Below are 24,779 nucleotides of genomic sequence, written 5' to 3'. Positions count from 1 at the left end.
TGTGACGCTGCCCCTTTGCATGAAGGGAGGGCCTGTGAGAAAAGCAAATTTTCATGACAGTGAAGATGCAGATGGTCCTTCCCCACGGCCATAAAAGCGCCAATGCCCCCTCGCCTTCCTGTGGACCACCCCACCACACCGCACCACGCAGAGAGAAACAACCTAATGTCATAGTTTGCAGTTTTGCATAGCCTTATCGTGGGGGGGTTCTCGTCCAGTCCTGCCAAACAATTGAATCACGTTATTCCACAGAACCCGAAGATCTCTTGGGCCGATATCGCCTGCTCGCTATTGGCTGCGGCAATAGCGACCGTCCCAGAAGCTGAGAAGCTCCTGTCGTGCGGACAGGGACAGGGACGGACGTCCCTCAGCACCCCACCACGAGCACGAGCCGCGAGCTACCGGTACCCAAAACACCCCGACTCCCAGAGCTCTTAAAGCCGAGCTTGTTCAACAATTATTCCTGACCGTCCACAGCCTCTCCACTCCACCTCTCATCCCCTCCTCCCTTCCTCCCTTCCTCCCTTCCTCCCTTCTTCCCTTCTTTCCATCAATCGACTCGGTCCTGAGTACACGCTCACTCCCATTGTCCCAGCTCGTGAAGCTTATTCACTACCCCACCGCCCACGTAAGTACTGCAGTTCTACAGTTCTACTCTCAACTCTCCGTCCCGCGAGAACAATACCATTTTCCCAATTGTCCTGGGAATATTCTTCCTTTCCAGAGACGGCAATGTCCCAATCCCATCAGGAACAATTGGTTACACATTGTCCCCAAACTCCGAGACAAATTGAGCAATGCTTACTTGCGCGTTTCCTTAGCTTAGCTCGGCAGAGCTTGTCAACAGCTCCTCACCGCACCCCTCCAGCTTGTCCAGATTGTCTACCTTGTCCAGCTCGATATCGGAACAATGACTGACCAACATGATCCCCATGGCGCTTACAGCGAGGTGTTCGAGGAGGGAATGGATCTCCAGCAGGAGCAGACGATTCATCGCATCCGCGCCAATTCCACCATCATGAATTTGAAGAAGATTCTTGGTGAGTCCCATTCTCAACGGACCCTCGGCGGATAGGCTTGGCTGCAGGAGCCTCGTGCTAATCCTTCTTCTCTACAGTTGCCAATCGAGGAGAAATTCGTATGTGCCACAATCCTCGAGATCACGTTGTGCTAAGCTACAATACTGACGTTGTATAGCTATTCGTGTATGTTCATCCCTGGCGGGGTCTTGGAGCTTGCTAATCCAGAATCCGACACTGTAGATTTTCCGTACTGTAAGTTGTCTCAAAACCCCACCAGCCAATTGCAGATTGTTTTATACAGGCACTGACTCGCAACCAGGCCCATGAGCTTTCGCTGCAGACTGTCGCAGTTTTCAGGTAATAAATGAGGCATTGACGATGTGCGGCCGAGCTAACTGCTTGCCAGCTATGAGGATCGACTCAGCATGCACCGGCAGAGTAAGCAATTACCTCAAGACCTCACATATAGAGAAACTCTGCTAACCATAATTTCCACTGCAGAAGCCGATGAGGCCTATGTGATCGGAAAGCGCGGACAATACACACCTGTTGGAGCATACTTGGCAGGCGACGAGATCATCAAGATTGCCCTGCAGCATGGAGTGCAGATGATCCATCCTGGTATGAAATCTAGTTCCCCTGACAATAATGCTGTCTAATTCTTCTGGCAGGTTATGGTTTCCTCTCTGAGAATGCCGGGTTTGCTCGCGCTGTTGAGAAGGCCGGACTTATTGTTCGTATTCCCTTAGACTTTTGTATCAGATATGTCAGACCCGCAACTAACTTATTATGATTTCAGTTTGTCGGCCCCTCCCCCGAAGTCATCGATGCACTTGGCGATAAAGTCTCTGCCAGAGCCATTGCAATCAAGGCCGGAGTGCCGGTTGTTCCTGGAACCGAAGGTGCGGTTGACAAATTCGAGGATGTCAAGAAATTCACAGACGAATATGGCTTCCCCATCATCATCAAGGCAGCTTATGGAGGTGGTGGACGTGGTATGCGAGTCGTGCGGGAACAAGCAAGCTTGGAAGACTCCTTCCAGCGAGCTACATCCGAAGCGAAGTCTGCTTTTGGTAACGGAACAGTCTTCGTTGAACGTTTTCTCGACAAGCCAAAGCACATCGAAGTCCAACTTCTCGGAGACAACCATGGAAATATTGTTCACTTGTTCGAGCGTGACTGCTCCGTCCAACGAAGACATCAGAAGGTGGTTGAGCTGGCTCCTGCAAAAGATCTCCCAGCCGACGTCAGAGACAACCTCCTAGCTGACGCGGTCAAGCTTGCAAAGTCGGTCAATTACCGCAATGCTGGAACTGCGGAGTTCTTGGTTGACCAGAAGAACCGATACTACTTCATCGAAATCAACCCTCGTATCCAAGTCGAGCACACCATCACTGAAGAGATCACTGGCATTGATCTTATTGCTGCTCAAATTCAGATTGCTGCAGGCGCCACACTAGCTCAACTCGGGTTGACTCAGGATCGCATCTCCACCAGAGGTTTTGCTATCCAGTGTCGTATTACTACCGAGGACCCTGCCAAGGGGTTCCAGCCTGATACTGGAAAGATCGAGGTCTACCGATCCGCTGGTGGTAACGGAGTCCGCCTCGATGGTGGCAATGGATTTGCTGGCGCACTCATTACTCGTAGGTACCCCTTTTTTTCTTCCCAAATCCCCAGGCCTCCCTGGACTGCACTGCTCGATCACCAACGCACTTGACGCTTTACTTCATCACTAACTTATTTAATCTTCAAATTAGCACACTACGATTCTATGCTTGTCAAATGTACCTGCCATGGCTCCACTTACGAAATTGCGCGACGAAAGATGCTGCGTGCTCTCGTTGAATTCCGTATCCGCGGTGTCAAGACCAATATTCCTTTCTTAGCATCATTGCTCACTCACCCTACCTTCATTGAAGGCAACTGCTGGACTACTTTCATCGATGATACCCCTCAACTGTTCGATCTCGTTGGCAGCCAGAATCGTGCCCAGAAGTTGTTGGCATACTTGGGAGACCTTGCCGTCAACGGAAGCAGCATCAAGGGACAGATTGGAGAACCGAAGTTCAAGGGTGATATCATCATGCCAGAACTCTTTGATAATGCTGGAAAGAAGATTGACACTTCTGTACCCTGCCAGAAGGGTTGGAGAAACATTATTGTTAAGGAAGGCCCCGAAGCATTCGCTAAGGCCGTCCGAAAGAACAAGGGTTGTCTTCTCATGGACACAACTTGGCGTGATGCTCATCAGTCGCTCTTGGCCACTCGGGTCCGGACAGTTGATCTTCTCAACATTGCCAAGGAAACTAGCCACGCCTATAGCAACCTCTACAGTCTTGAATGCTGGGGTGGAGCGACTTTTGATGTCGCCATGCGATTCCTATACGAGGATCCTTGGGACAGACTCCGAAAGATGCGAAAAGCGGTGCCGAATATCCCATTCCAGATGTTGCTTCGTGGTGCCAACGGTGTTGCCTATTCTTCATTACCAGACAACGCCATCTTTCACTTCTGCGAGCAAGCGAAGAAGCACGGTGTCGACATCTTCCGAGTCTTCGACGCTTTGAACGACATTGACCAACTTGAGGTCGGTATCAAGGCCGTCCACAAGGCTGGTGGTGTTGTTGAAGGCACTGTGTGTTATAGTGGTGACTTTTTGGTATGTAGTTATTCTCCCCGCAGTTCTCCCCGCAGTTTCGCTTCGCTCCTACCTTCTCCTAAGACTGCGCCTACCATTTTCAACTTCGAGGACCTCGATTTGAGGAAGGCAGCAAGTGCCGCAATAGTCCTTCTTGCCATCACTGGACTCAACTGGACTCAACTGGACTTCCCCGGACTTTCTTCAACTCGTTCTTCGTCATCACGCTTTGCTTCGTCTATTTGATTGAACAGCACTACGGCATTTACTAACTCTATCATTAGAACCCAAAGAAGAAGTATAACCTTGAATATTATATGGATTTGGTCGCAAAGCTTGTTGATCTCAAGATCCATGTCCTGGGCATCAAGGATATGGCGGGAGTCCTCAAGCCGAAAGCTGCCACTCTCTTGGTTGGATCTATCCGCAAGAAGTACCCGGATCTTCCTATCCACGTCCACACTCATGACTCAGCTGGGACTGGTGTTGCCTCGATGGTAGCCTGCGCTAATGCTGGTGCCGATGCCGTTGATACTGCTACAGACAGTCTGTCTGGGATGACATCTCAGCCAAGTGTTGGCGCTGTTCTTGCTTCCTTGGAGGGTACAGATCTTGACCCCGGCTTGAACGTCCACCATGTTCGAGCTATCGATACATATTGGTCTCAGCTCCGTCTACTCTACTCTCCATTCGAGGCTGGGCTACATGGACCCGACCCGGAAGTTTACGAGCACGAGATTCCTGGTGGACAGCTCACCAACATGATGTTCCAAGCTTCTCAACTTGGTCTTGGTGCGCAGTGGGCAGAGACGAAGAAAGCTTACGAACAAGCGAATGATTTACTTGGTGACATCGTCAAGGTCACCCCAACATCGAAGGTCGTTGGTGATTTGGCTCAGTTCATGGTTTCCAACAAGCTCAACTTTGATGATGTCCAGAAGAAAGCCGCTGAGCTTGACTTCCCTGGCTCAGTCCTTGAGTTCTTCGAAGGTTTGATGGGTCAGCCATACGGTGGCTTTCCAGAGCCTCTGAGAACAAACGCTCTTCGTGGCAGACGCAAGCTCGACAAGCGCCCTGGTTTGACCCTCGAGCCACTTGATCTCCAACAGATTAAGAAGGATATTCACAAGAAATGGGGCAGCGTCACGGAGTGCGATGTTGCTAGTTACGCTATGTACCCGAAGGTCTTCGAGGATTACAAGAAATTCATCCAAAAGTACGGTGATCTCAGTGTGCTCCCGACCAGATACTTCTTGTCTCGGCCTGAGATTGGCGAGGAATTCCATGTCGAACTGGAGAAGGGCAAGGTGTTGATCTTGAAGCTTCTCGCTGTTGGTCCGTTGTCCGATTCCACTGGCCAGAGAGAAGTGTTTTATGAGATGAATGGTAAGATTGCATCCCAGTGAGAACCCGATCCGAGACTGATGATGTTGTGCAGGTGAGGTCCGTCAAGTCACAGTCGATGATGTCAAAGCTGCTGTTGAGAACACCAGCCGACCCAAGGCCGATCCTGGAGACAGCAGCCAGGTTGGAGCACCAATGGCTGGTGTGGTTGTCGAACTTCGTGTCAGGGATGGTGGTGAGGTCAAGAAGGGTGATCCACTAGCTGTTTTGAGTGCCATGAAGATGGTGAGTAAAATCTAGAACTGTTGAGTTGTTGTTAATATCGTTTAGGAAATGGTCATATCTGCACCACATGCTGGAAAGGTTGCCAGCGTTCAGATCAAGGAAGGTGATTCGGTTGGCGGCTCTGATCTCATCTGTAAGATTGTCAAGGCCGGGGAGTAAGAAGCAAAAGGATTACGACTGTACGAAGTACAAGATGGTGAACGAAGGAACAATGAATAGATGTTATTATGGGGAAGTTGGCCGGTGGCGGGACGGAAGGTGAAAGGATCGGTTTTGGGATGGCAGTAGATGCTTCTATGAATTAAACCCACGTCGTTTTGATCCAACATACAATACAGCAACATTCGAGGTCTGGCTCGTTATAGTAAAACATGAAAGTTTGGTCCTTCCTTATCAAATACTTCATCGATGTGTGAACACGAGAAAGGAATCTAGATCTCAAATCACATTCCCACTTCCCCAGTACTATCAAGATCGGCGGTCCCTTCTGGTGCTTCCCTCCCCCGATCGCACTAGCGATTGAGGCATCGTCATGGCTTTCGATTGTGACTGAACCCTCGCTTTCACGCAAGAGGCAGCTTCCCTGACTATCGGCCTCTCTGCATCTCTTTGATTGGCGGCCTGAGGGCGGACGATCCGGGTGAGTTTTGTTTTGCAGGGGTGGTGCTGCGAGTGTGGAGGGGTTGTTGAGAAGGAGAGGAGGGAAATAGAAGGCGAGAGGCTTACTTTTAGGGGCTCTGAGTGGACGGATCTTTCGGGGCGGAAGGTGCGGACTGATTGTGCTAGTGACAATGGTTGGCAGAAGTGTTGCACGAGAGGGGTTGTCGTTGGGTGGGGAGAAAAAGGGTCAGGCCATCGCGCGGGGTAGTAAGGGATGTGGGAGCAGCGAGGCTGAGTGTGTGATAGGGCTCGTTTGGGATTGACTAGGATGGGATTCGATGGGATTGGAGGGGGAGTTGATGAGATCATTATGTGATGCTTTTTGTGGATTGGGGAGCTCGGAGTGCGTGGATGCAAACTCGGACGTGCTGCACGAGGCGGGTTGCCAGCAGGTGGGGTATGTATACGGCTCTCCTCTTTCTGCTCTTCGTTTCTCCCTCATACATGACACCCTTCTCAACCTGCACATTACCTTGAGAGAATATTCACACTGTTTCATTCGAATACGTTTCGATCTACCACATATCTGCAGCCATGGCTTCTTCTGGGAGGACTACTGCTGTCACGGGCGGCACGGGAACAGAGAGCACACCTGCCAACAACGTAGGAGAGGCTCGCAGGGTACGGCCTCAATCCTCCCCTCCACATCTTATTCTCTCGTCTTCATTCTGAAATGAAAAACTGACGGATTGTACAAACAGGGCTCCAACTCAGGCGGTCTCTTCTCTGGCCTTATGAACCAGAAGCGTAACAGCACCGATGCTGCAGCCGCTGCTCGACGACAAAGTTTTCACGATCAGAAACCGCAAGCGGGGATTATTGGGAAGCTGTGGCATAAGTATGATTCCCTCTTCGCGGAAGAAGAGTCGAGTGGACTTGGCTGACTGGGGCAGCTTCACTACCGGATCGCCGCCCAAGTGATACGGGATAGGCATGAAGAAGATGTTGATGTGTTGATGTGATGCAAGGAATGAATAAGAGGCGTTAGCGGTGCAATGGTGCTTTTAGGCGTGGGATGGGATGTATTCATATTATTTGAACTGTATTGTCTACATCTTTTATGAAACCCATGACTCTCTACGGAATGAAACTTGGAAAATTATCCTTCCCTATCCCCAGCTCCGTAAACTTTCTTCATAGCTTCGAGTGCGACAAGTAGGTGAAACGGCAAGAAAACTCAAATATCAAAAAGTAATTGAAGCGCGTGAACTTACATGTCGTGGTCATCGCTAGCCGCTAGGTGCAGCGGTCTGAGCCAGTACCTTGACCAACGACCCTCGATTCTTCATGACGTTTTGCCGGAAGTTTGGACCCTCCTGGAGGGATTTTCGTGATTATGTAAAGGAGATGATGAGGGGGTTCAACTAGACTCTTGACAAGTGACAAATCTTCCTCTTTGAATTTGATAGATATCAAAGTACTCATATTAAAATATACTTCTCTTCTGAACCGGATTCAATTTTCCAACGTCATCGACGAGATGTCAGTAAAACCAACAGACATTACGAGTAGTCAGCAGGCAGATAAGAGGGAAGAGGGAGGATTGCTGAGCGGTATCACTGGTATGCTACCCACCAAGACTTGGGGCGTGGGAAACATCGAGAAGGCGTACAGTCGTGCGGGAGCCTCAAATCACCATACGCCGGGCTCGGCATCGAGGCTGGGATCGCAGGATCAAGGTGGTAATGTACATGAACATCAGGGTGTAGGAAGTGCGAAGTTTGCGGAGCGTTTTAGCGACCAAAGGAGGGAGGTAGGTTGCCCTTAACACCAGGTTGAGGATGAGAGCTGATAATCCAGGAGCCTACAGTGATAGGAAAGATGTTCAACAATATGATCAATGGGACGGATAAGACGAAATGAAGGACTTCTATATGAGATGGTGTGCGGGTTGGAGCGAGATATGAGTCCATGGCAGATTCTCTTTCTTTCGGTCGAAGCTGTGGAAGCAGTTATGGGTTGTATCGAATGGAGGGGATCTATACATTGGTGTTGGATGGGAAAGCAAGGGACATCATACAGAAAGAAAGAAAACACTCTTCAGCTCACATCTGTTACAAAACGTCTCATGATGAATATTCAGCACTTGCAAAAAGCCGGCAAGCCGGTCGGTCTCTTGGCCGCAGCCGTCCCGAAGGAGCATGCTGAACAGTGTGTTGGACTGCTTCATTGTGATCCGATCCGTAGATCCAGTAAAGTACAGTCAAATATGCTCCTTTCATGCACAAGTCATTTACTCCTAGAGCCCATGCCGAATGAACCAGCTGCGAAATTTATCGGACGATACCCTGAGAACAAAGTCAGTACATGGCTCGTCAATACAGCTCTATCTAAGCTTACCTCGAATCGGTTCTTGAACCATTTGACAGTTTCCTCGCGCTTGATCTTGTGTGAAGCTCCAACGTGGGTCTTGCATCGGCGACGCTTGGCAACACGCTCACCAGGTCGGGTCATGCAGCAGTAGAAGTCCATTCCGTAGATACCAATCGCCGGGTCGTACTTGATACCAAGATCGATGTGTTCGCTGATACCGAAGCCGAAGTTGCCAGTCTCAGAGAAGTTGCGCTTTCGGAGTTCGTATTCCTTGACCTTTAATCCACGCTCCAAGATTTCCTCAGCCTTTGGTCCACGGACTGTGACGTGCACGGCAATCTTCTCGTTACGACGGATACCGAAGGTTCGGACGGTGTATCTGGCCTTGCCTGTGGGAATTGAGATTAGATTCTGCAGAAATGATCCAGAGCGAAGTGATCCATACTGTAGACAGGTGTTTGACCGCTCAATTGTTCCAACACCTTCGCAGCACGGGTCAGTCTGTCACCAGACTCTCCGACGGAGATGTTGAGGACGAGCTTTTGGATGCGGAGCTCCTTCATGGGGTTGCCACCCTTCTCTCCGGATTCAGCCATGGTGATTGACGGCGGAAGGTGGTCGTGGGAGAAATTGTCGTTTTGGATTTGTCGTTCAACAAAAGTTCGAGGTCTTGGATTTTTGGAAAATCATCGTGGGCGTGAACGCTCTAGCGAGGCGCTAAGCCTTATTGAGACTAGACGACTTTTTATCAATTTCATGGCAGCCTCCTCAAAGCTTGGATCTGGATATCAAGTCATATCTCATACTGCTTGCAAGAGCTGACGAGTTGACTGAAGTCCAGAGACTTCAAATACCTATTCTTTGAAACCCAAGAGAAGCCGTATCACCGCGCATCTCGATCATCATGGCGAACAAGCAGGGAAAGATGGTGAGTTCCAATCCTCGTGCCCAGCTTCGGAAGCTCTATGTTGACATTATAGGCTGACTTCTGGTGTTCTTGCAGGCCGGTCTCGTACGTTATATCCAATGCGCAAGCTTTTAAAGCTTGTTGCGCCGACTCAGAAGTTTGAGCGCATATTAATGGACTTGTAGATCAACTACCGGATGAGGGTCACGATGAACGATGGACGCCAGATGGTTGGACAGATGTTGGCCTTTGACAAAGTATGTGCAATTCTGGGATATCAACAGGTGCGCAAATGCTTACTTCCATATAGCACATGAACCTCGTTCTCGCAGATACCGAAGAGTTCAGACGCGTCAAGCGCAAGGCGACAAAAGCTGCAGCTGCTCCAGGTGCCAGCAGCAGCTCAGCCCCTCTCGTCGAGTCGGAAGAGAAGCGTACATTGGGTCTTACTATCGTTCGAGGCGCTCATATCATCTCTCTCTCGGTCGAGTCTCCACCACCGGCGGATCCATCTGCGCGTCTAGGAGCAAGTGCACCAGGAGGAGGGGTTACATCTCTAGCTGCAGGTGCGGGAATTGCACGACCTGCTGGACGAGGAGCTCCTGTTGGATTGGCGGTATGTTTATGCCCCAATGTACATCGAGTGTCTGGCTAACTATTTTTCAGGGACCTGCTGCAGGTATTGGCGGACCACCACCCGGATTTCCTGGAGGCTTCCCTGGAGCTCCTGGCTTTGGAAGAGGAGCACCACCCCCAGGATTTGGTGGGTTCCCTCCCGGGTTCCCTGCTGGTGGCCCTCCTCCACCTGGCTTCAATCCTCCCAGAAGATAGAGCACAGTTGTCTTTGTGCCGCAAAAGAGTTTATGATGGTTTGAGGAAAGGCGGAGAAAAATCAAGCACAGTATCGGCGTTGAGGGGAATTTGGGTTTACATACCGAAAATTGGCTCTTTGTAGCATAGACGACCACAACGCAAGTCAAAGCAAATTTGATGGCCACTGGAACACCGCTTTTTGCCCGCTCAGACGTGTTGCTTGTTGCTCGGGGAGGCTCAAGATGAGTAAGTCAGTTCAGTACTCAATCCTTCTAAAGCCAATTCTGCCGCGGAAGCACAAATTGGAGAAATACACCTTCTATAAGCCTCAGAACGCACTCCCAAATCTTAGCGCAACACCTTATCTTAGTCTCGATCTTGCTGCAGCGAGCAATTAGATGGCTCCAGAGTCAATTGTAGGGGCTGCTATTGTTCTGTTAACACGTTTAGATTATTGCTAGGTAAAATTACCTTGATATCCAAGGCTTCTTCGTCTGTCTCAAGCAGCGAGCCTTCACAGCCTCGTTGAGTTATGTATTGAGTATCATGAGGACGGCGCAGAAAAGAAACCAATCACCAAACAGCCCTCATATTATGACAGCAATTTTGTCCTTTCATCTCGAGCACTTATTCCTTTTCCCTTAGACTGTTCGGATGGGTGGTTAGCGGATAGGTTGTCCTTGTAATTTTTGAGAAATCATTTATTGAGGCAACCCTCTTCGCAACACTCGGTGGGAAATTCCACTGGATTGAATTAACTCCAGATTTGTGTACTCACCGTTCGCAGCACTTTCACAATTCTTAAGTTTTGAATCTCGAAACAAATTAAAGAGACAATTCGCCCGGAATTCAACAATACTCAACGAGTCATGTCATGCGATTTAAGAATCAAAACCTGGAGTAATAGACTTTTCTTAAACTTGATTCACAAGACTAGAGCAAAGAAATACTTTCTTGGTCAGAGCCTCTGGTGTCGCACATAAGCCATCTCGCCATCCTTCGGAACAATCTCGGATAAACTTGGATCTTGAATCCCATCGAAAAGCAGACCTCGAGTAATCAACACCAACACCATCTCTCACCGCTACAACCTCCACAATGGCGGCTTTTGTGAAATCAATCAATGCGAAGATTCGGGCAAACCCCATGCTCAACTATGTCTGCTCAACACGTACGGTTCCCTCCCAATTGCTCCGGATATTTTCCCGCGCGTGCGCGAGGAAGACTTGTTTCTGTGGTTGAAGGCGGATGAGGGGGGTTCAGAGAAGCTGATGCTGATGAGATACAGATTTCTGGGGTCCGGTATCGAATTTCGGTATCCCGATTGCGGCGGTAATGGATACGCAGAAAAGCCCAGAGTTGTGAGTGCAGTTCTCTTCTGTTGACTCAGAGCCCCCCCTCTTCACCATTAAGTCCCGCCTTTGGCACAGCCGAACTTCCTTACATGGTGAGGCATTGATATTGAGAATGGAGAGCTGATCAAGCTTCTTTCTTCCCAGAATCTCCGGCAAGATGACAGGCGCCCTGGTAGTCTACTCTGCAACCTTCATGCGCTACGCGCTCGCCGTCCAGCCGAAGAACTACCTCCTCTTCCTGTGCCACTTCGTCAACGAGGGCGCGCAGCTCACGCAAGGATACCGGTACTTGCAGTACCATAAGATGGGCGGCAGGGAGGAGACCTTGAAGCAGCAGGCGGAGAGTGGGGTTAAGAGTGCGGTGGGCAAGGTCGAGAGTGAGGTCGGCAAGGCGGTTGAGAAGGCGAAGGATGCGGTTGGCAAATAGGGGGTGAATGATAATGGGGGCTATGATTGATGGTTGATGAGGGTGTGATTGGGAGAATGGGGTGAGAGAGGGGAGAGTTTACATGGTTGGGGGGGGGGTTGCTTACATGGCAGGGAAGGAATTACTTGCCTGTGTACGTGTACAGTAGAGGGGAGATGCTTACTAGCACTTCACCAAATTGCAATGCAATGGAGATCACGATGGTTTGATTGTTGCAGTGAAGATCAGGATTTGAAAGTTTTTCTGTAGAGTTGCTTCCCTCTCTGTGGAGCCGAAACACAACCGACTTCAAAGATAGGCTTTCGTAAATCTTAACGGTTTGTAATGGAACTACAACCGTTTGCACCATTTCCCCAAGTATAGGCCTATTTTCTAGGTCCTGTATGATTCTTCATTCTGTACATAGCTCTTGCTCATTTTCAAATTGCACACTATTTACAACTTTATTAGTTTTCGGTCCGTCACGTGGAAGTTGTTATCTTATTGCGGGGACTTCTAAGATTCCATAGCGGAAGGGTATTTCAAGTCGATGAGCCCTGGTACCGGGTGAATGAGATATTGAGTGCGTTTAGTATACTTATTAGTAATTGAACACAGTTGTTACTCGGCGCATTGAATACACGTGGTACGCGAAGCACACTTATTATACACCACCGAAACAAAATTGTCTCTATCTGAAATATTTTTAGATCATTCTCACACTCTGAAACATTGTACAGGAACCTTAAAAAACACACCACTTAAAGAAGATGATCAGGAGAATGGTTGATTCCAAATACTGGTTTTTTCTAGTATTTTGCTACACTTTGGACAAAGCAAAGTGCATCCACAGATATCGAATCCATATAGAACCATATTAACTGTATATCCACCAGCGAGTGACATTTATCTCGTACTTCGTCTGCTCCATCCCTCCATATCTCAGATCATACTATTGACTGATGACTTGACAAGATTTGCCCTAACTCCGTTGATATATCCCCCAATACACAAGAAAAGAAGACACGGCTCTTTATCTCCGGTCCCACCCTCGTGGGCTTCCTGGTGGGCTCTCTATTCGCTGATCGCTGGTGATTGCCTCTCCTACACTTCCGAATCGTTGATGGTGCGGTTGTGGCAAGCCGGGACTGCTGGGGGTCGCGTAAGCGCCTGGGATGGGAACAGCATCGTAGGTCTGTTCGCCTGGCGCAGCGGCTACGTGGTCAATAACTCGCTCCTTTGGTTGGGTCGGTGCTCCAAATCCGGTTTGCGCGACCTTGGGTGTAGCGCCGTGAACCTTGATCGGTGGTGCTTGAAGAGCGAAGGGCTTTGCGGCAAGGGCTGATGTTGGCTTGGCCTCAACGAATCGAGTGCCGGGTGCTCCAGCGAAACCATCTTCGGCTGCCGCTGCGGGATTGGAGGTGTAGATGGAGGGTGGGAAGCGAGGAGATTTGACGTGCTGGGAGTAGGATGGAGACATTGGTCCGAAGCCGGGAGTGTTGGGTGCGGATTGGGAGCGAAGTTGAGCGAGGTACAGATCAGAACGGGCACGGTCACGGACATCCATTGACTTCCGGAGACGTTGCTTGGAGTAGTATCTGTAGAAGACAACGGCGTAGAGCAGGATGGTGATGCACTCAAGAACGACTTCGATGAGGCAGCACACTAATGACCAAGACTACAATATCGTTAGAAATGGCTTCCAACTTGAGGGAAAGCGAAACTTACCTGCATTCTGCAAACCAGTGCGTAATCGACTTTATCACTGAATACCTGCGATCTCTTGTTGTCCACGCATGACCATCCCCAGACGTCCTTATTATTACTGTTGTTCTTGGCGCTCTGAAGAATACCAGCAGCAAGACCCCACATAATTGTGCTAAAGATGAAAAATGCTACGGCGAAGAGTGTGTAATAGACGGCTACTTTCTCCGCGCGTCGGTGACCGCCTCTCCAGTAATTCCAGAACACAACAAGACATAGTGCAAGTGATACACAAGATATCGCAAGCACAACCTTTTGTGGCCAAGTCTTCGTGCCAACAGCCCAAGCAGGAAGGTTGTTTCTCGGTGGTAGAGCCTTAGTTGCATTAAAGATCGAGAAGGTCATCGAAAGCATGGAGAGGACAATAAGACTGCAGCTGAAGTTCACTCCTCGAAGGAAGAATTTTGCGATCCGGACTCTGGTCTTTATTTTCTGTGGGATTGTTAATGATGCTGGGCTATTCAATAGTGAATTTTATAACATACCAAGTCCTTAGCTTGCTCCTTCTCTGTCATTTCCTCGTGCTTCTCTAGAATCTGCTCCTCTCTGAAGGTTGGGCTCAGAGGATTATCAATCTTCCTCCCTGGGGTCCCTGGAACTTTCATAGCACTCTTTAAAGGAGAAGCTGGTGTCAGGGGGACCTCGACAGGCGCCCGTGAAGGGTCATTGATATAGCCGAAGCCAATATCAGAAGGTTGCGCTTCCGCCATGAATGATTGCGTCTTCTCTGTCTTTGGGGGGTCTGCGAACGGCGATTTGCCTTCCTCACCGGCTTCTATCGGTGAGTATACTGTCGTAGCTTCTGCGAAGCGTGGTGTTCGTGGGACTTTAAGTGATTGATCTGAGGAACTCGTTGATGTTCGTTCTCGTGCGAAATACTCGGTGCGTTTCTTCTCGTTGGGTGCTGAAGCGGCGGTCAGATGCTTGTATGGCCAACTGGTACGATCCTGGGACTGACTGGACATGGTGATATGAAAGAACTCTCGATATACAGAAAGAAACCTCGCAACTCCAGATGCGATGGTTAGGTCGAAGGCCAGGGCAAGGTGAAGCGTTGGAACAGAAATATAATGAGTTAAAGGATGAAGATTGACAGATAGAGACCAGCTATCGTGGAAAGAAGAGACAGGTCTATCAACCGATGGGGAAGTAGAGGGTTTTGTGGGTGACGCGCGCGCTAGCACACTGTCTAATTCGAGACAAGTCTTGAGGCTACTGCCATGAATCAGTAAAACGGGAGATGAGGTGGGAAGATATGGCTTGCCGGCTAGATGGCGCCCAGGGAGGGGAGGGGTGGTTTGGTTTTGGCAGAAGTCAATGAGCGAGCTGGGGGGTTCGAAGCGCTGATAGGGTACCGGGAAGGACGTTGCGAGCGAACGGGGACTCGATTCTAAAATAGACGCCTCTGAACTTGCATGCAGCCTTTGGTTGGAAGTGACTTTTGTGGCCGATATATGGAGGCCTCTCAGCTGCGTTGCTTAAACGAGGCTGATGGCGCAACCCCTCTTCCTCCAGGATGAGACTGACTGCGCCAACAAATCTCGAAAAGATACTTGAAGCACTCAAAAATGTCGTGAAGCTCGTTGAATTTCTCCAGAGTCGGATTTGAACAGCAGCGAAAAAGAGAAAAGCACTCTGTACCTTTGGCGCCTGCGACCATGAAGGGTTGTTTGGCGGGGAAGAGCACATCCAATTAAGCCGGTCAGCTTCGCGCCTCCCCTCCGCGCCGGCATTGCTGCAATATGCATGAGAACGAATCCGACGTGCCATTGGCTCAAGGATGCAGACCCTGGTGAGCTGGCGAGGGAGAATGTGGGTGATCTGGCGCCGTGGTTGGCGGCAAGGAGGAGTGGCAAGCGAACACCATGCGCACGACCTGCTTTTATCCAGTCACCTCGCTCTGATAGGCTGACTGTTTGCAGATTCCCTTTCGCTTGCACGTTTCACCGACCCTGGGCAAATGGTGTGCAGCTGGCACCAGATCGCCTGGGCGGTAAGAGCAGGGCCGGCCGGCCCGTTCGAGGCCTCGGAAGGGACGAGAACAGCTGCGGAAATGCCAGCAACATCTCTGGAGACGTCTTCGAGACATTCTGAAGCCGTGACCTGGGCCGCATAGCTGGCCGCTGGTACCTTGGATTCAATGAATTGCCTCAACCTGGGAAGTTTTGTTCCGTGATTGCTGCACTTAGTCAGATTTTCGTGAGAGGAGATTTACCTGGATAAGGCGCTGCTTGCCTTAGCGCTGATTCTCCTCGAGGATGGGGGGCAGGGTGCGCTTGATGCCGTGCTGGCAGGTGGTCCAAGCGAGCCCTATCAAGATTCGCGAGTCCCTCCACCGTGCACGAGAACACTCTATTTAAAGAAGAGGAGCGGATTCTCGAAACCCGTTGAATGGCCAACTATTTTCGGCCAAGCTGGCAGGGCATTCAGCAGCCGACTGGGACCTTGCACGTGGCTACTCCTGTATCTTCTGGATATGGCGGATTGTGACTGCAGACCACATGGTGCTATGCGAGTCTCGGAGATATGGGAAGCACTTGAAGCGGGTAGACTGTTTCCATTTTGGGCCCTTCCCCTGAGGATATGGAAACGAGGTTCAACAGTTAACCCCTTTCCAGGATCAACCGTACCTGCAGACGTCAAATACTCAATTTGTCCAATGAATCATCCTTCCGATAACACAAGGTCCAGTATTGATCGAGGGGCCTTGTCATAAGAGTGTGGAAGATTGTGGCAAGCCTTGGAGTCGGATAAAATTGTTGATAGACACTATTCGGTATATTTCAGATATAGAACACTCCACTTCAGCAACAGAGCGCAGGCAACTAGCATGCTCCTGACTGCCAGGTATTGCAATGTGCTTCAATCATTTGAGTCCCTGTTCAGCCCACCGTTGCCTCCGAGAAGGCTTGGATAGACGTATTTCGGAGATCTCATGAGTTAGAACAAAAAATGATTTAATGTTAGCAGGGAGTTCAGTAATGTGAAGAGAGGGTAGGCTTGGAAGTCTTGTGATAAATGTCAATTATTGACCCATGAGAAAATCTATCCGGGTATCTCTATTCTGGTCTCTCCATTTTTGACTTGCACTCACCATCATCTCACAAGCACGAACCTAGTGGTGGAACAGACGAATGCTCTGCTCCACAAAAGTGATGCCGAGCTTCTCGGCTGTCTCAAAGACAAAAGAGTCGTTCTGGCTACCAGTTGGTGCAGCAATGTACTTGGCTCCTGATCGTCCAGCTCTGTAGACATTGTCGATGAAGGGGAACTGTACAGTCAGCAGAAACTTGCAATATTGCACAGGGAGCTTACGAAGGCATCGCTGGAAAGAGCAACCTCGCTGAGCTTTCCAAGCCATTCAGTTCTCTCCGCCTCAGTGAACGGCGCCGGAACTTCCTCAAAGAAAGCTTCATAGCCCTCCCTCTCAGGCCCAGTCTTTGGTAATTGACCACTAACCAGCAGATCGATTGCATTGCTCTTATCTGGTCGCTTGGTGCCTTTCTTCCACTTGATTCCGAGGACACGGGGATTGAATCTAAGCCACCAATTGTCGGCCTTGTCTCCAGCCAGACGTGTGCAGTGGATGCGTGATTGCTGACCTGCACCGAGACCAATGATTTGACCGTTAAGAGCATAGCACACTGAGTTGCTTTGAGTGTACTTCAAGGCAATAGTGGCAACGGTCAGGTCTCTGAGAGCGGAATCTGGCAAATGTCCCGCTTCCTTTGGTGTAATGATTGACGAGAAGGACTTTGGAGAGATCTTGATGTCGTTGCGGTGCTGGGTCAAAGTAATGCCGTAAACATTCCTTGACTCCTGGGGAGATGGTTCGTACTCGGGATCCATTTGAAGAACCAAATACTTGCCTCCCTTTTTTTTCTTCAAGATCTCCAGCGCTGCATCCTCATAACCGGCAGCAATCACACCATCTGAAACTTCCCGGGAGATGATCTTTGCTGTTGGGACATCAACGATATCACTCAACGCAATCATATCACCGAAACTACTCATACGATCGGCACCTCGTGCACGGGCATATGCTTGCGCAAGAGGAGATTTCTCTAGATCCTCAATATCGTCAACCATGTAGACCTTTCTCTCATCGGAAGTAAGAGGCACTCCAATGGCCGCGCCCGCAGGTGAGACGTGCTTGAAGCTTGCTGCAGCTGGATGTCCCAGGGCAGCCTTCAGCTCCTTCACAAGAGGCCATGCATTAAGAGCATCAAGCAAGTTGATATAGCCAGGCGATCCACACAGGACTTTGAATGGCAACGGTCCCATCTTCATGTATGCCGCAGCAGGCTTTTGGTGTGGGTTTGCGCCATAGCGAAGAGCAATCTGTTGGACTCCGTCTCCTGCGTATTGCTTTCGGAAGAAATCTGATATCGAAGCATCATAGTCCGCTGTATGCTCAAACGCCTTCAGGGCATACAGATTTCTGCTCCGCTCGGCAACTTCACCTTTCTCGAGCTCTTGCAAGAACTCAGGGTAGTCGGCTGGGTCACTGAGGATTGTTACTCTGCCATGGTTCTTCGCAGCTGCTCGGATCAGGGTAACTCCTCCAACATCAATTTCCTCCACAGCCTCGGGAATTGTGACATTGATTTTAGCAATTGTGTCCTTGAAAGGATACAGATTGCAGATGACATAGTCAACCTTATTGATGTTCTGTTCGGCGAGGTCTTTTTCGTCGGAGGCAAGATCGCGTGCGAGAATTCCCGCATGAACAGCAGGATGGAGGGTCTTCACTCTACCAGCGAGCATCTCTGGCGCATGAGTAATGGCAGAAACATCTCTATGAGGAGAGTTAGTTGTTTGGAGGGTTGAAGGACGGCTAGGGGAGCCCCATCGGACGACTTACTCCACAGCAAAGCCAGACTCTCTAATCATCTTCGCAGTTCCCCCAGAAGCTAGGAGTCGAACATTGTGCTTGATCAAGCCCTTTGCTAGATCGAGGAGGCCGGTCTTGTCATAGACAGAAATGATTGCTGTCTTACTGGTCGACATTTTGCGGTGGTATCAAAGTATCAAGTTGTGCCAGAGCTTAGCTCACAGGTTGCGATTGAGGTTGCTTTCTGTCAAGTTTCAACGCGGGGCAGATTTTGGTGGCGGTCTCGGAGGGGTTGGGTTTGGATCGCGCTACTGACTAAGCGAGATTCGTTAAATATTCTTGCAGCCGTAGAAAAAAAAGGTTCTTTTCCTTCATAAAACAACGCAAACATCACGTTCTCATAAAAGCGCTGACGTTGAGAAGCCCGTCGCCTTGTGACGTGAGGCTTCCATGACGCTGTTAGTCGTTAAGTAGAATGGAGAAAGAGAGATTTTTTTCTCCGAGGAAATTCTTGGGTGCGATTCTCACCAGATCATGGGGAGCATTGCAAAGATTGGCCTTACATCATATGACCTAGGCAAGCCTAGAAGGAACGATCATATCAAGGAACGAGAGTATGAGGGCGCTGGACGAAGTACGGATCGAAAAGCCTCGTGCTCGAATCCTCTGCTTTCATGGTAGATCTCCTAGTACCGCTGCCTGACGTTCTGCTGGACTGCCATACTAGGGTCTTTGAAGGCTCTCACGCTGCTTGGCTGTTCCATAGCCCAGTGCACAGCATCTTCGGATCTTTGTTGGTGGTCAGCTCCCTCGCAAGGTCCCTCATTCGCGGACGTTTAGAGAGCGCTTCGGGGACGATATGTGGCTGAGAGGCTTTCACAGGGCAGTCATACGCAAAGGTTTACTGCACTGATCCTCTAGGAACTTAAGTTTTAGGGCGTTGGATGGGTAGAGAGTATAAATAGGGATGAACGCGTGTCGTAGACGTCTTCGCTCTTCTAAATTCCAATGTTCTCGATCGATATGACAAGCCCCATACGTTCCATGCCAAATCCTGGCGGATTTCCATGGAAGAATTTCGTTTGAAACGACTACTCCTGAGACCTGGGCAGCACTTCTGGAGGACCCTTGAATGTCGCTATTAATCTCCTTCCCAGGCTCCATTCTAAGGCCGTCTTCTTGTCCATGGCAGAGGTATTGAACGCGTTCTGGGTATTTGCACAAGTGTTTATGGTCATGGAGTGGAGTGTTCAATAATAGACCGAGAATCGCTGGTGCAATTTTGATAACCCATCCATGAAGTGGATTCCGGCCGCATCCATAAATTACATCCCTCCAATCGTGGGTCAATAAAGGATGGGTTGGCTACAGGGCATCCAAGGCGATCGCCTGGGGTGCGCCGCATCCCCTCGTCTGGCCAGGACGCAAGGTACCCGCAGATAAAGGAGTATCGGTTGTGGAAGGCCCCTCGGAGGCTCATCAGAAGCTCACCTTGATATCGCAATATTTAAATGAACAGTGAATTAGGACTGAGTCTGATTAAGAAGCCGAATGTCCAGCATCTCTCCATATCGACGCGGTTATGTGTTCGGCCTTTCATTTCTTGAACTTGGGGTACGTTTCAGAGAGATTAACAAATTGCCAGCCAGAACAAAAGCTTCTTTTCTCCGTGCCGTTCTTTGTTTAGCACCGCAGCAGTTGAGCAGGGCTGCAGGGATAATGATAGGCAAGTACCACCGTCTGCCGTGGGGGCACGACCACTTGCTCAAGGTAAAATTGAGGCTGTTTAGGGAGTCCAGGACGGGGGTTGAGAACTTGAGAGTCGACCCAGGTCAAGGCCAATCTTTGAGACCCACTAGCGGAGATGAGGCTTCCCATGGAAATTCACCGTGAACGCGTACCTACATATATGGGGAGGCTCAGTCCTATTGTACTTTTCCTCTCCATCCCAGATCACCACACTCGTTTTCAACCAAAAGCTACTTAATCGCTCTCTCAACCACCTTCAAAACACTTCTCCAACCAACCCAACCCAAACAAACCTCCAACCGTCAACATGCAATTCAAGGCCGTTGCCCTTTTCGCCGCCATGGCTTCCGTTGCTGCTGCCGGACAGTGAGTCGCCTTCGATCTACCGCTACCTCTTCAGGATACTGACAAGACCCAAGGACAGTTACCGTCTATGCATGCCCAGCATCCTCTAGCTCTGCTGCTGGTTACGCTACCCCAACCATCGGCACTGTTGGCTCAACTGGCGTCCTTAGCTCTTCTACCCCAACTGGTTCTCCCATCACCTACGCCACCACCGGCGCTGCCTCCGTTCACGGTGTCTCCGCTCTCGGTCTGTCCGTTGCTGGTGTCATTGCTCTCGTAAGTTCGCCTTTGATGCATTCTTCGACCCTGTTTCTAACTTGAAGTGCAGTTCTTGTAAGCACCTAGCATTCACCTTCGAGCTTCGATGGCGTCATGATGTCTGGCGTTCTACTCTTTAATTCGGCCCATGATTTTGATGGCTAAGATGCCCTGTCTGCACTTGCAAGCAAGTTGGATGTTGAGGGGAGCATCGGTGTTGTAGAGTGCAGGAAGTTTTGACATCTGTATTCTCTGTACATAAAGAGACTCTTTGCAAGAGATCAACCTGATAGATGACATGCTTTCCAATCTGAACGTGATAATTCCCAACTTGGGATAAGACTTGTTGACCTGAAAGCAATAATACAAGTCTTTCATTCACTTCAAGAGCAGATGTAATCTTGATCAGCAAGACCATCGTAATAGAAGCACGCGTTGCTAAAGCTATAAACTGACAACGCCATAACACCTTGGCTGCCTTCAATAGCTGATGTATTTCTCTTCACAACACAATCGTGGGAGTATCAGCTCTTGTCCAAGGTCATGCTGCAATGGTAAATTAATGATATTTGAAGAGCAGTAGCTCTGCTGGGGTCTGTTCCGAAGACACATTCAGGCTTTCAAATACGATGTGATGCTAAAGCCATCAAGATTCCCATATTTCTGGGAATAACTGGCCTGTGACCTGTGAGGAGATAAAAAGAGTGAAGGTAGTTGATGCAAGCAAGCGAATTTGTTGACACGATCGCCTCGGCCACTGGTGGCTTGAATGGCTCGGTAAATTCCACTGTACCTTTGATGTGAAATCAATCGCGCGAAGCTACAGAGCTTCTCCTCCTACATCATCTTTTCCAACAACAGTCAAGATGTCGAAAACAGTGCAAATATTGTCGCCCAAGCAATTTGAGGATCTACTGAAGTCGTCCAAAATAGTTGTCGCAGACTGTGAGAGATCCCCCTCCTACCCCGCCACTCTCCCAGATGCAGTTTGCCGTTTGCGTCCCAGTATGCAATATACTTTGCAGCTCTTACTGACCTCGAGAAGTCTATGCAGATTGGTGTGGACCATGCAAGGCGATTGCTCCGGTGTACGAGCAGCTCTCTGCTAGTTTGTCGCGTCCGAATCACATTACATTCGTAAAGGTCAATGTCGATACGCAGAAGGAGATCGCGGCGAAGTACAACATCACGGCGTGAGTGATTCCCTAGCAGAGACTTCGATCAAGCAAGCATCTTTGGCTTGAAGGATTTTCTGACCGGGCTTTCAGGATGCCGACATTCATGATATTCAAACAAGGCCAAACCGTTGAGAAAGTCACAGGTGCTGATCCACGTAAACTTCAAGCCGCCGTCAAGAAGCTAGCTGCTGAAGCTGAAGGGGGCTCATCAGGCTTTGGAGCATCTGGTAGTGGAAGCACCTGGCGCATTGGAGATCTGCCAAGGGGATACAGCGATGTTACCGACCAGGTAGACTTGAAGGGTTTGGAATTGCTCAACTCTGATAGTGAGTTCGGAGGCGTACGAGTACTGGTGGATCAGAGCAAGCCTACTGGATTGCAGAGGGGGAAAACAGCTGCCAGTGAGAAGAAGGACTGGGTAGAGAGTGATACGGATGAGCAGTTGATGCTGTTCATGCCATTTCAATCTACCCTCAAAGTCCATACCCTTCAGGTAGACTCATTCCACACTATTATATTCGCCAGTGCTAATTCCCATACAGATTACCTCCCTCCCTCCTCCCGCCGAAGACGACGAGGAAGTCCCTATGCGGCCAAAGACCGTCCAAATATACATCAATCGCCCACATATCCTCGGATTCGAAGAGGCAGATGATATTCCCGCAACGCAGTCCATCACGCTCTCGGAAAATGACTGGGACTCGACCGGCACGGCTACGCTCTCCCTACGTTTCGTCAAGTTCCAGAATGTCACAAGCTTGGTACTTTTCATCGTGGATGGTGAGGGAGAAGGAGAACGAGTCCGAGTAGACCGAGTCAGGATTATTGGTGAAACGGGCGAGAAGAGAGACCCTGGCAAGTTGGAGAAAGTTGGAGATGACCATGATTGAGTGGAAGGCGGGGCGATGATTTACGACAAAAGGTTCTTGGCAAGTTCTTCTCATGGATGGCGTTGGTATTAGATGTCTTTTCCTGGGAACTGGCAATAAAGAAATTAAGGCTTTCGCAAGTCCACCGTACTTCTACAGAATAGCTGAGATTTCCAAGCTCTTCAACTAATAACTATCCTCGTAGGACAACCAGCAAGGTTTCACCAGTCTAACATACACTGCAGCATTCCTCATATTCCTAACCTCTGAAATTAAAGTATATTCTGGCAGTACAACGCGAAAGGGCTCGGTGCCCATCTCATGTTCTCGAGTTCTTACATCCGAGTTATATCCTCGTGGGCCAATACACAATGACTTGACGTCCATCTCTGGCTCCCAAGATTCGACAATCCACGATTCGACAATCAGAATCCGGTCTCGTCTCCCGGCTCAACATATTCGCCAGTTGACACAACACACGCCATATCTTTTCTCCAAGGTGGGAAAATGTCCAACCCGCCATCTAGCCCCAGAACCCTGCAGCCAACGAGCCCGTTAAGACAAATCGAAGGAGCGAACGCGGTTCAGCGCTTCTGATGGAGAAGTCGTCTTGCAATTAGGTTCTCTCTGTGAGAAGAAGGACGCCCAAGAAATTTGACTGCACCATGGTACAAACCGTCCAAGGCCCGAAGACACGGAGGCTGTGATGTTAGGGCAACACGGGAAGTTCTTCTCGCCGCACCAGGAGAGAAGAAGATTTGAAGGAACCTGTCGCTTTTGTAGGGAAATTTTTCGTGTCCGCTAGCGCCCGCTTCAGGAAAGACACGACACGTGACTGGTAGCAGAAATTCCCTCTATTTTGCTTTAAAGTTTCTCTATATTGATACTGAATTTGATTTTTGGTTAGTTTCTCGTTTTCGTTTAGAAGATTTATGTTTATCAGTTTTTGCATTTGCTAGCTTAGTCGCATAATCATGAATATGTTAGAAGCCTTCTATGTACAAAGCGCGGGCCGACCAAATTCAAGCAATGATAGTACAACATCGTTTAACAGACGATTGTTCTCGTCTCGGCCAGTTTTTCTTCTATTGCAAGTATTGTCCATTGGCTTTCTTAAGAAAAGAAGTGTCTAGCTGAAAGTCACGTTCGATGGCACGGAAACAGAGCTCATTGAAAGATGCCAAGGCACGCTGTGACGATGCTGGTATTACTGGACACCCTCCCCTCGAACTAAATGGTATTGCCATCTCTCATCACAGCGATGAAGACTTTTCTCAACGTCAAGTTGTGGAAACATCCAAATCTTTGGCCAGCGGAACCTTTCACAGCAAGAATGGACGCCTGGAACGTTGGCCAAGGGAACTCCAACCTTGGCCGGGGAAAAGTCATTCGCTTTAAAGCTTCAGGTATCTGATCCATAGAAGCTTCCGAAAGTCCGAAACACAATGGGAACACCAAACAAAGTTTAAAGGCAAGCTAAAATTTTGATAATGTGTGAAGGGGAACAGTGAGCTGCTTCACATCCTGGCACGGGTTCCTGCGTTTCTTACCAGGATGACCCTCAGTTAAACTATCAGGCCTGTTGACCCGTCATCTCCACGAAACAAAGGCACTGGCCGAGCGAGTGATCATCTTTCTCTCTTCATTAAGTGATGACACTCGGGGGAGCATCTGAAGAGATAAAAGACTTAGACAACGTCTGATTTATTCTCCGAACAAACGGTCAGATCGTGGCGTCATTAGTCGGAGTTGCATGGATCACAAGAAATAGGACGGGCCTCCTGGTGCTCCTTTCCTTCCGGACGGTAACGAAATGGAAGGCTGTGTGGCAGGTGCTGGGATTAGCCGCATGAGGTCAGAATAGGGGAAGTGCTGATGAACACATGGAGAACGAATGTCCTGGAGGGGGCCTCCGTTGCTTCCTTCGATGAGGTCCACTCGAGCAGCGTCCATCCTGACCACAGACTCTCTTTCTTCACCATGATCGGATGAAACCCGACAACCCATAAAGCCTCGGAATCTGCGTCATTGAAATA

The 24,779-nt window shown here is 49.5% G+C and overlaps 9 protein-coding genes across 9 annotated transcripts; 7 read left to right on the top strand and 2 right to left on the bottom strand.

Annotated features, from left to right (window-relative positions):
* The first annotated feature begins 631 nt into the window (after positions 1–631).
* On the top strand, positions 632–5,739 carry K444DRAFT_575024 (pyruvate carboxylase-like protein). The gene is made up of 13 exons (XM_024877464.1): positions 632–1,040; positions 1,118–1,142; positions 1,202–1,205; positions 1,263–1,274; positions 1,342–1,379; positions 1,429–1,460; positions 1,524–1,643; positions 1,694–1,755; positions 1,822–2,668; positions 2,783–3,684; positions 3,948–5,049; positions 5,102–5,292; positions 5,338–5,739. Exons 1-13 carry the CDS (start codon positions 911–913, stop codon positions 5,449–5,451), a joined length of 3,579 nt encoding a protein of 1,192 aa, XP_024728969.1. The 5' UTR covers positions 632–910; the 3' UTR covers positions 5,452–5,739.
* A 549-nt stretch (positions 5,740–6,288) lies between these two features.
* K444DRAFT_621192 (uncharacterized protein) lies at positions 6,289–6,933 on the top strand. Its single transcript, XM_024881847.1, has 3 exons — positions 6,289–6,573; positions 6,654–6,790; positions 6,846–6,933. Exons 1-3 carry the CDS (start codon positions 6,487–6,489, stop codon positions 6,871–6,873), a joined length of 252 nt encoding a protein of 83 aa, XP_024728968.1. The 5' UTR covers positions 6,289–6,486; the 3' UTR covers positions 6,874–6,933.
* A 319-nt stretch (positions 6,934–7,252) lies between these two features.
* K444DRAFT_621191 (uncharacterized protein) lies at positions 7,253–8,012 on the top strand. Its single transcript, XM_024881846.1, has 2 exons — positions 7,253–7,705; positions 7,756–8,012. Exons 1-2 carry the CDS (start codon positions 7,433–7,435, stop codon positions 7,813–7,815), a joined length of 333 nt encoding a protein of 110 aa, XP_024728967.1. The 5' UTR covers positions 7,253–7,432; the 3' UTR covers positions 7,816–8,012.
* A 169-nt stretch (positions 8,013–8,181) lies between these two features.
* Positions 8,182–8,861, bottom strand: K444DRAFT_544004 (putative 60S ribosomal protein L11; the record flags this gene model as incomplete). Its single annotated transcript, XM_024876016.1, has 2 exons — positions 8,182–8,654; positions 8,711–8,861. The coding sequence occupies 2 exons, from the start codon at positions 8,859–8,861 to the stop codon at positions 8,182–8,184; spliced, it is 624 nt and encodes a 207-aa protein (XP_024728966.1).
* Positions 8,862–9,169: 308 nt separating this feature from the next.
* On the top strand, positions 9,170–10,003 carry K444DRAFT_637280 (Sm-like ribonucleo protein; the record flags this gene model as incomplete). The annotated part of the gene is made up of 5 exons (XM_024884103.1): positions 9,170–9,193; positions 9,269–9,277; positions 9,358–9,429; positions 9,483–9,788; positions 9,839–10,003. The coding sequence occupies 5 exons, from the start codon at positions 9,170–9,172 to the stop codon at positions 10,001–10,003; spliced, it is 576 nt and encodes a 191-aa protein (XP_024728965.1).
* Positions 10,004–11,045: 1,042 nt separating this feature from the next.
* Positions 11,046–11,864, top strand: K444DRAFT_621188 (UPF0041-domain-containing protein). Its single transcript, XM_024881845.1, has 3 exons — positions 11,046–11,156; positions 11,274–11,346; positions 11,485–11,864. The coding sequence occupies exons 1-3, from the start codon at positions 11,084–11,086 to the stop codon at positions 11,765–11,767; spliced, it is 429 nt and encodes a 142-aa protein (XP_024728964.1). The 5' UTR covers positions 11,046–11,083; the 3' UTR covers positions 11,768–11,864.
* Positions 11,865–16,625: 4,761 nt separating this feature from the next.
* Positions 16,626–18,520, bottom strand: K444DRAFT_543788 (AICARFT/IMPCHase bienzyme; the record flags this gene model as incomplete). Its single annotated transcript, XM_024875988.1, has 3 exons — positions 16,626–16,781; positions 16,826–18,308; positions 18,375–18,520. 3 exons carry the CDS (start codon positions 18,518–18,520, stop codon positions 16,626–16,628), a joined length of 1,785 nt encoding a protein of 594 aa, XP_024728963.1.
* A 1,880-nt stretch (positions 18,521–20,400) lies between these two features.
* Positions 20,401–20,861, top strand: K444DRAFT_637276 (uncharacterized protein; the record flags this gene model as incomplete). Its single annotated transcript, XM_024884101.1, has 3 exons — positions 20,401–20,459; positions 20,513–20,714; positions 20,784–20,861. 3 exons carry the CDS (start codon positions 20,401–20,403, stop codon positions 20,859–20,861), a joined length of 339 nt encoding a protein of 112 aa, XP_024728962.1.
* Positions 20,862–21,562: 701 nt separating this feature from the next.
* K444DRAFT_546282 (DUF1000-domain-containing protein) lies at positions 21,563–22,764 on the top strand (the record flags this gene model as incomplete). Its single annotated transcript, XM_024876209.1, has 4 exons — positions 21,563–21,641; positions 21,742–21,889; positions 21,965–22,367; positions 22,417–22,764. The coding sequence occupies 4 exons, from the start codon at positions 21,563–21,565 to the stop codon at positions 22,762–22,764; spliced, it is 978 nt and encodes a 325-aa protein (XP_024728961.1).
* Between the last annotated feature and the right edge of the window lie 2,015 nt (positions 22,765–24,779).

The sequence above is a fragment of the Hyaloscypha bicolor genome (assembly GCF_002865645.1).
Source record: "Hyaloscypha bicolor E unplaced genomic scaffold K444scaffold_182, whole genome shotgun sequence".
NCBI classification, from domain to species: Eukaryota; Fungi; Ascomycota; class Leotiomycetes; order Helotiales; family Hyaloscyphaceae; genus Hyaloscypha; species Hyaloscypha bicolor.
Note: the sequence above shows the minus strand (reverse complement) of the source record. Positions and strands in the feature narration are given on the sequence as shown.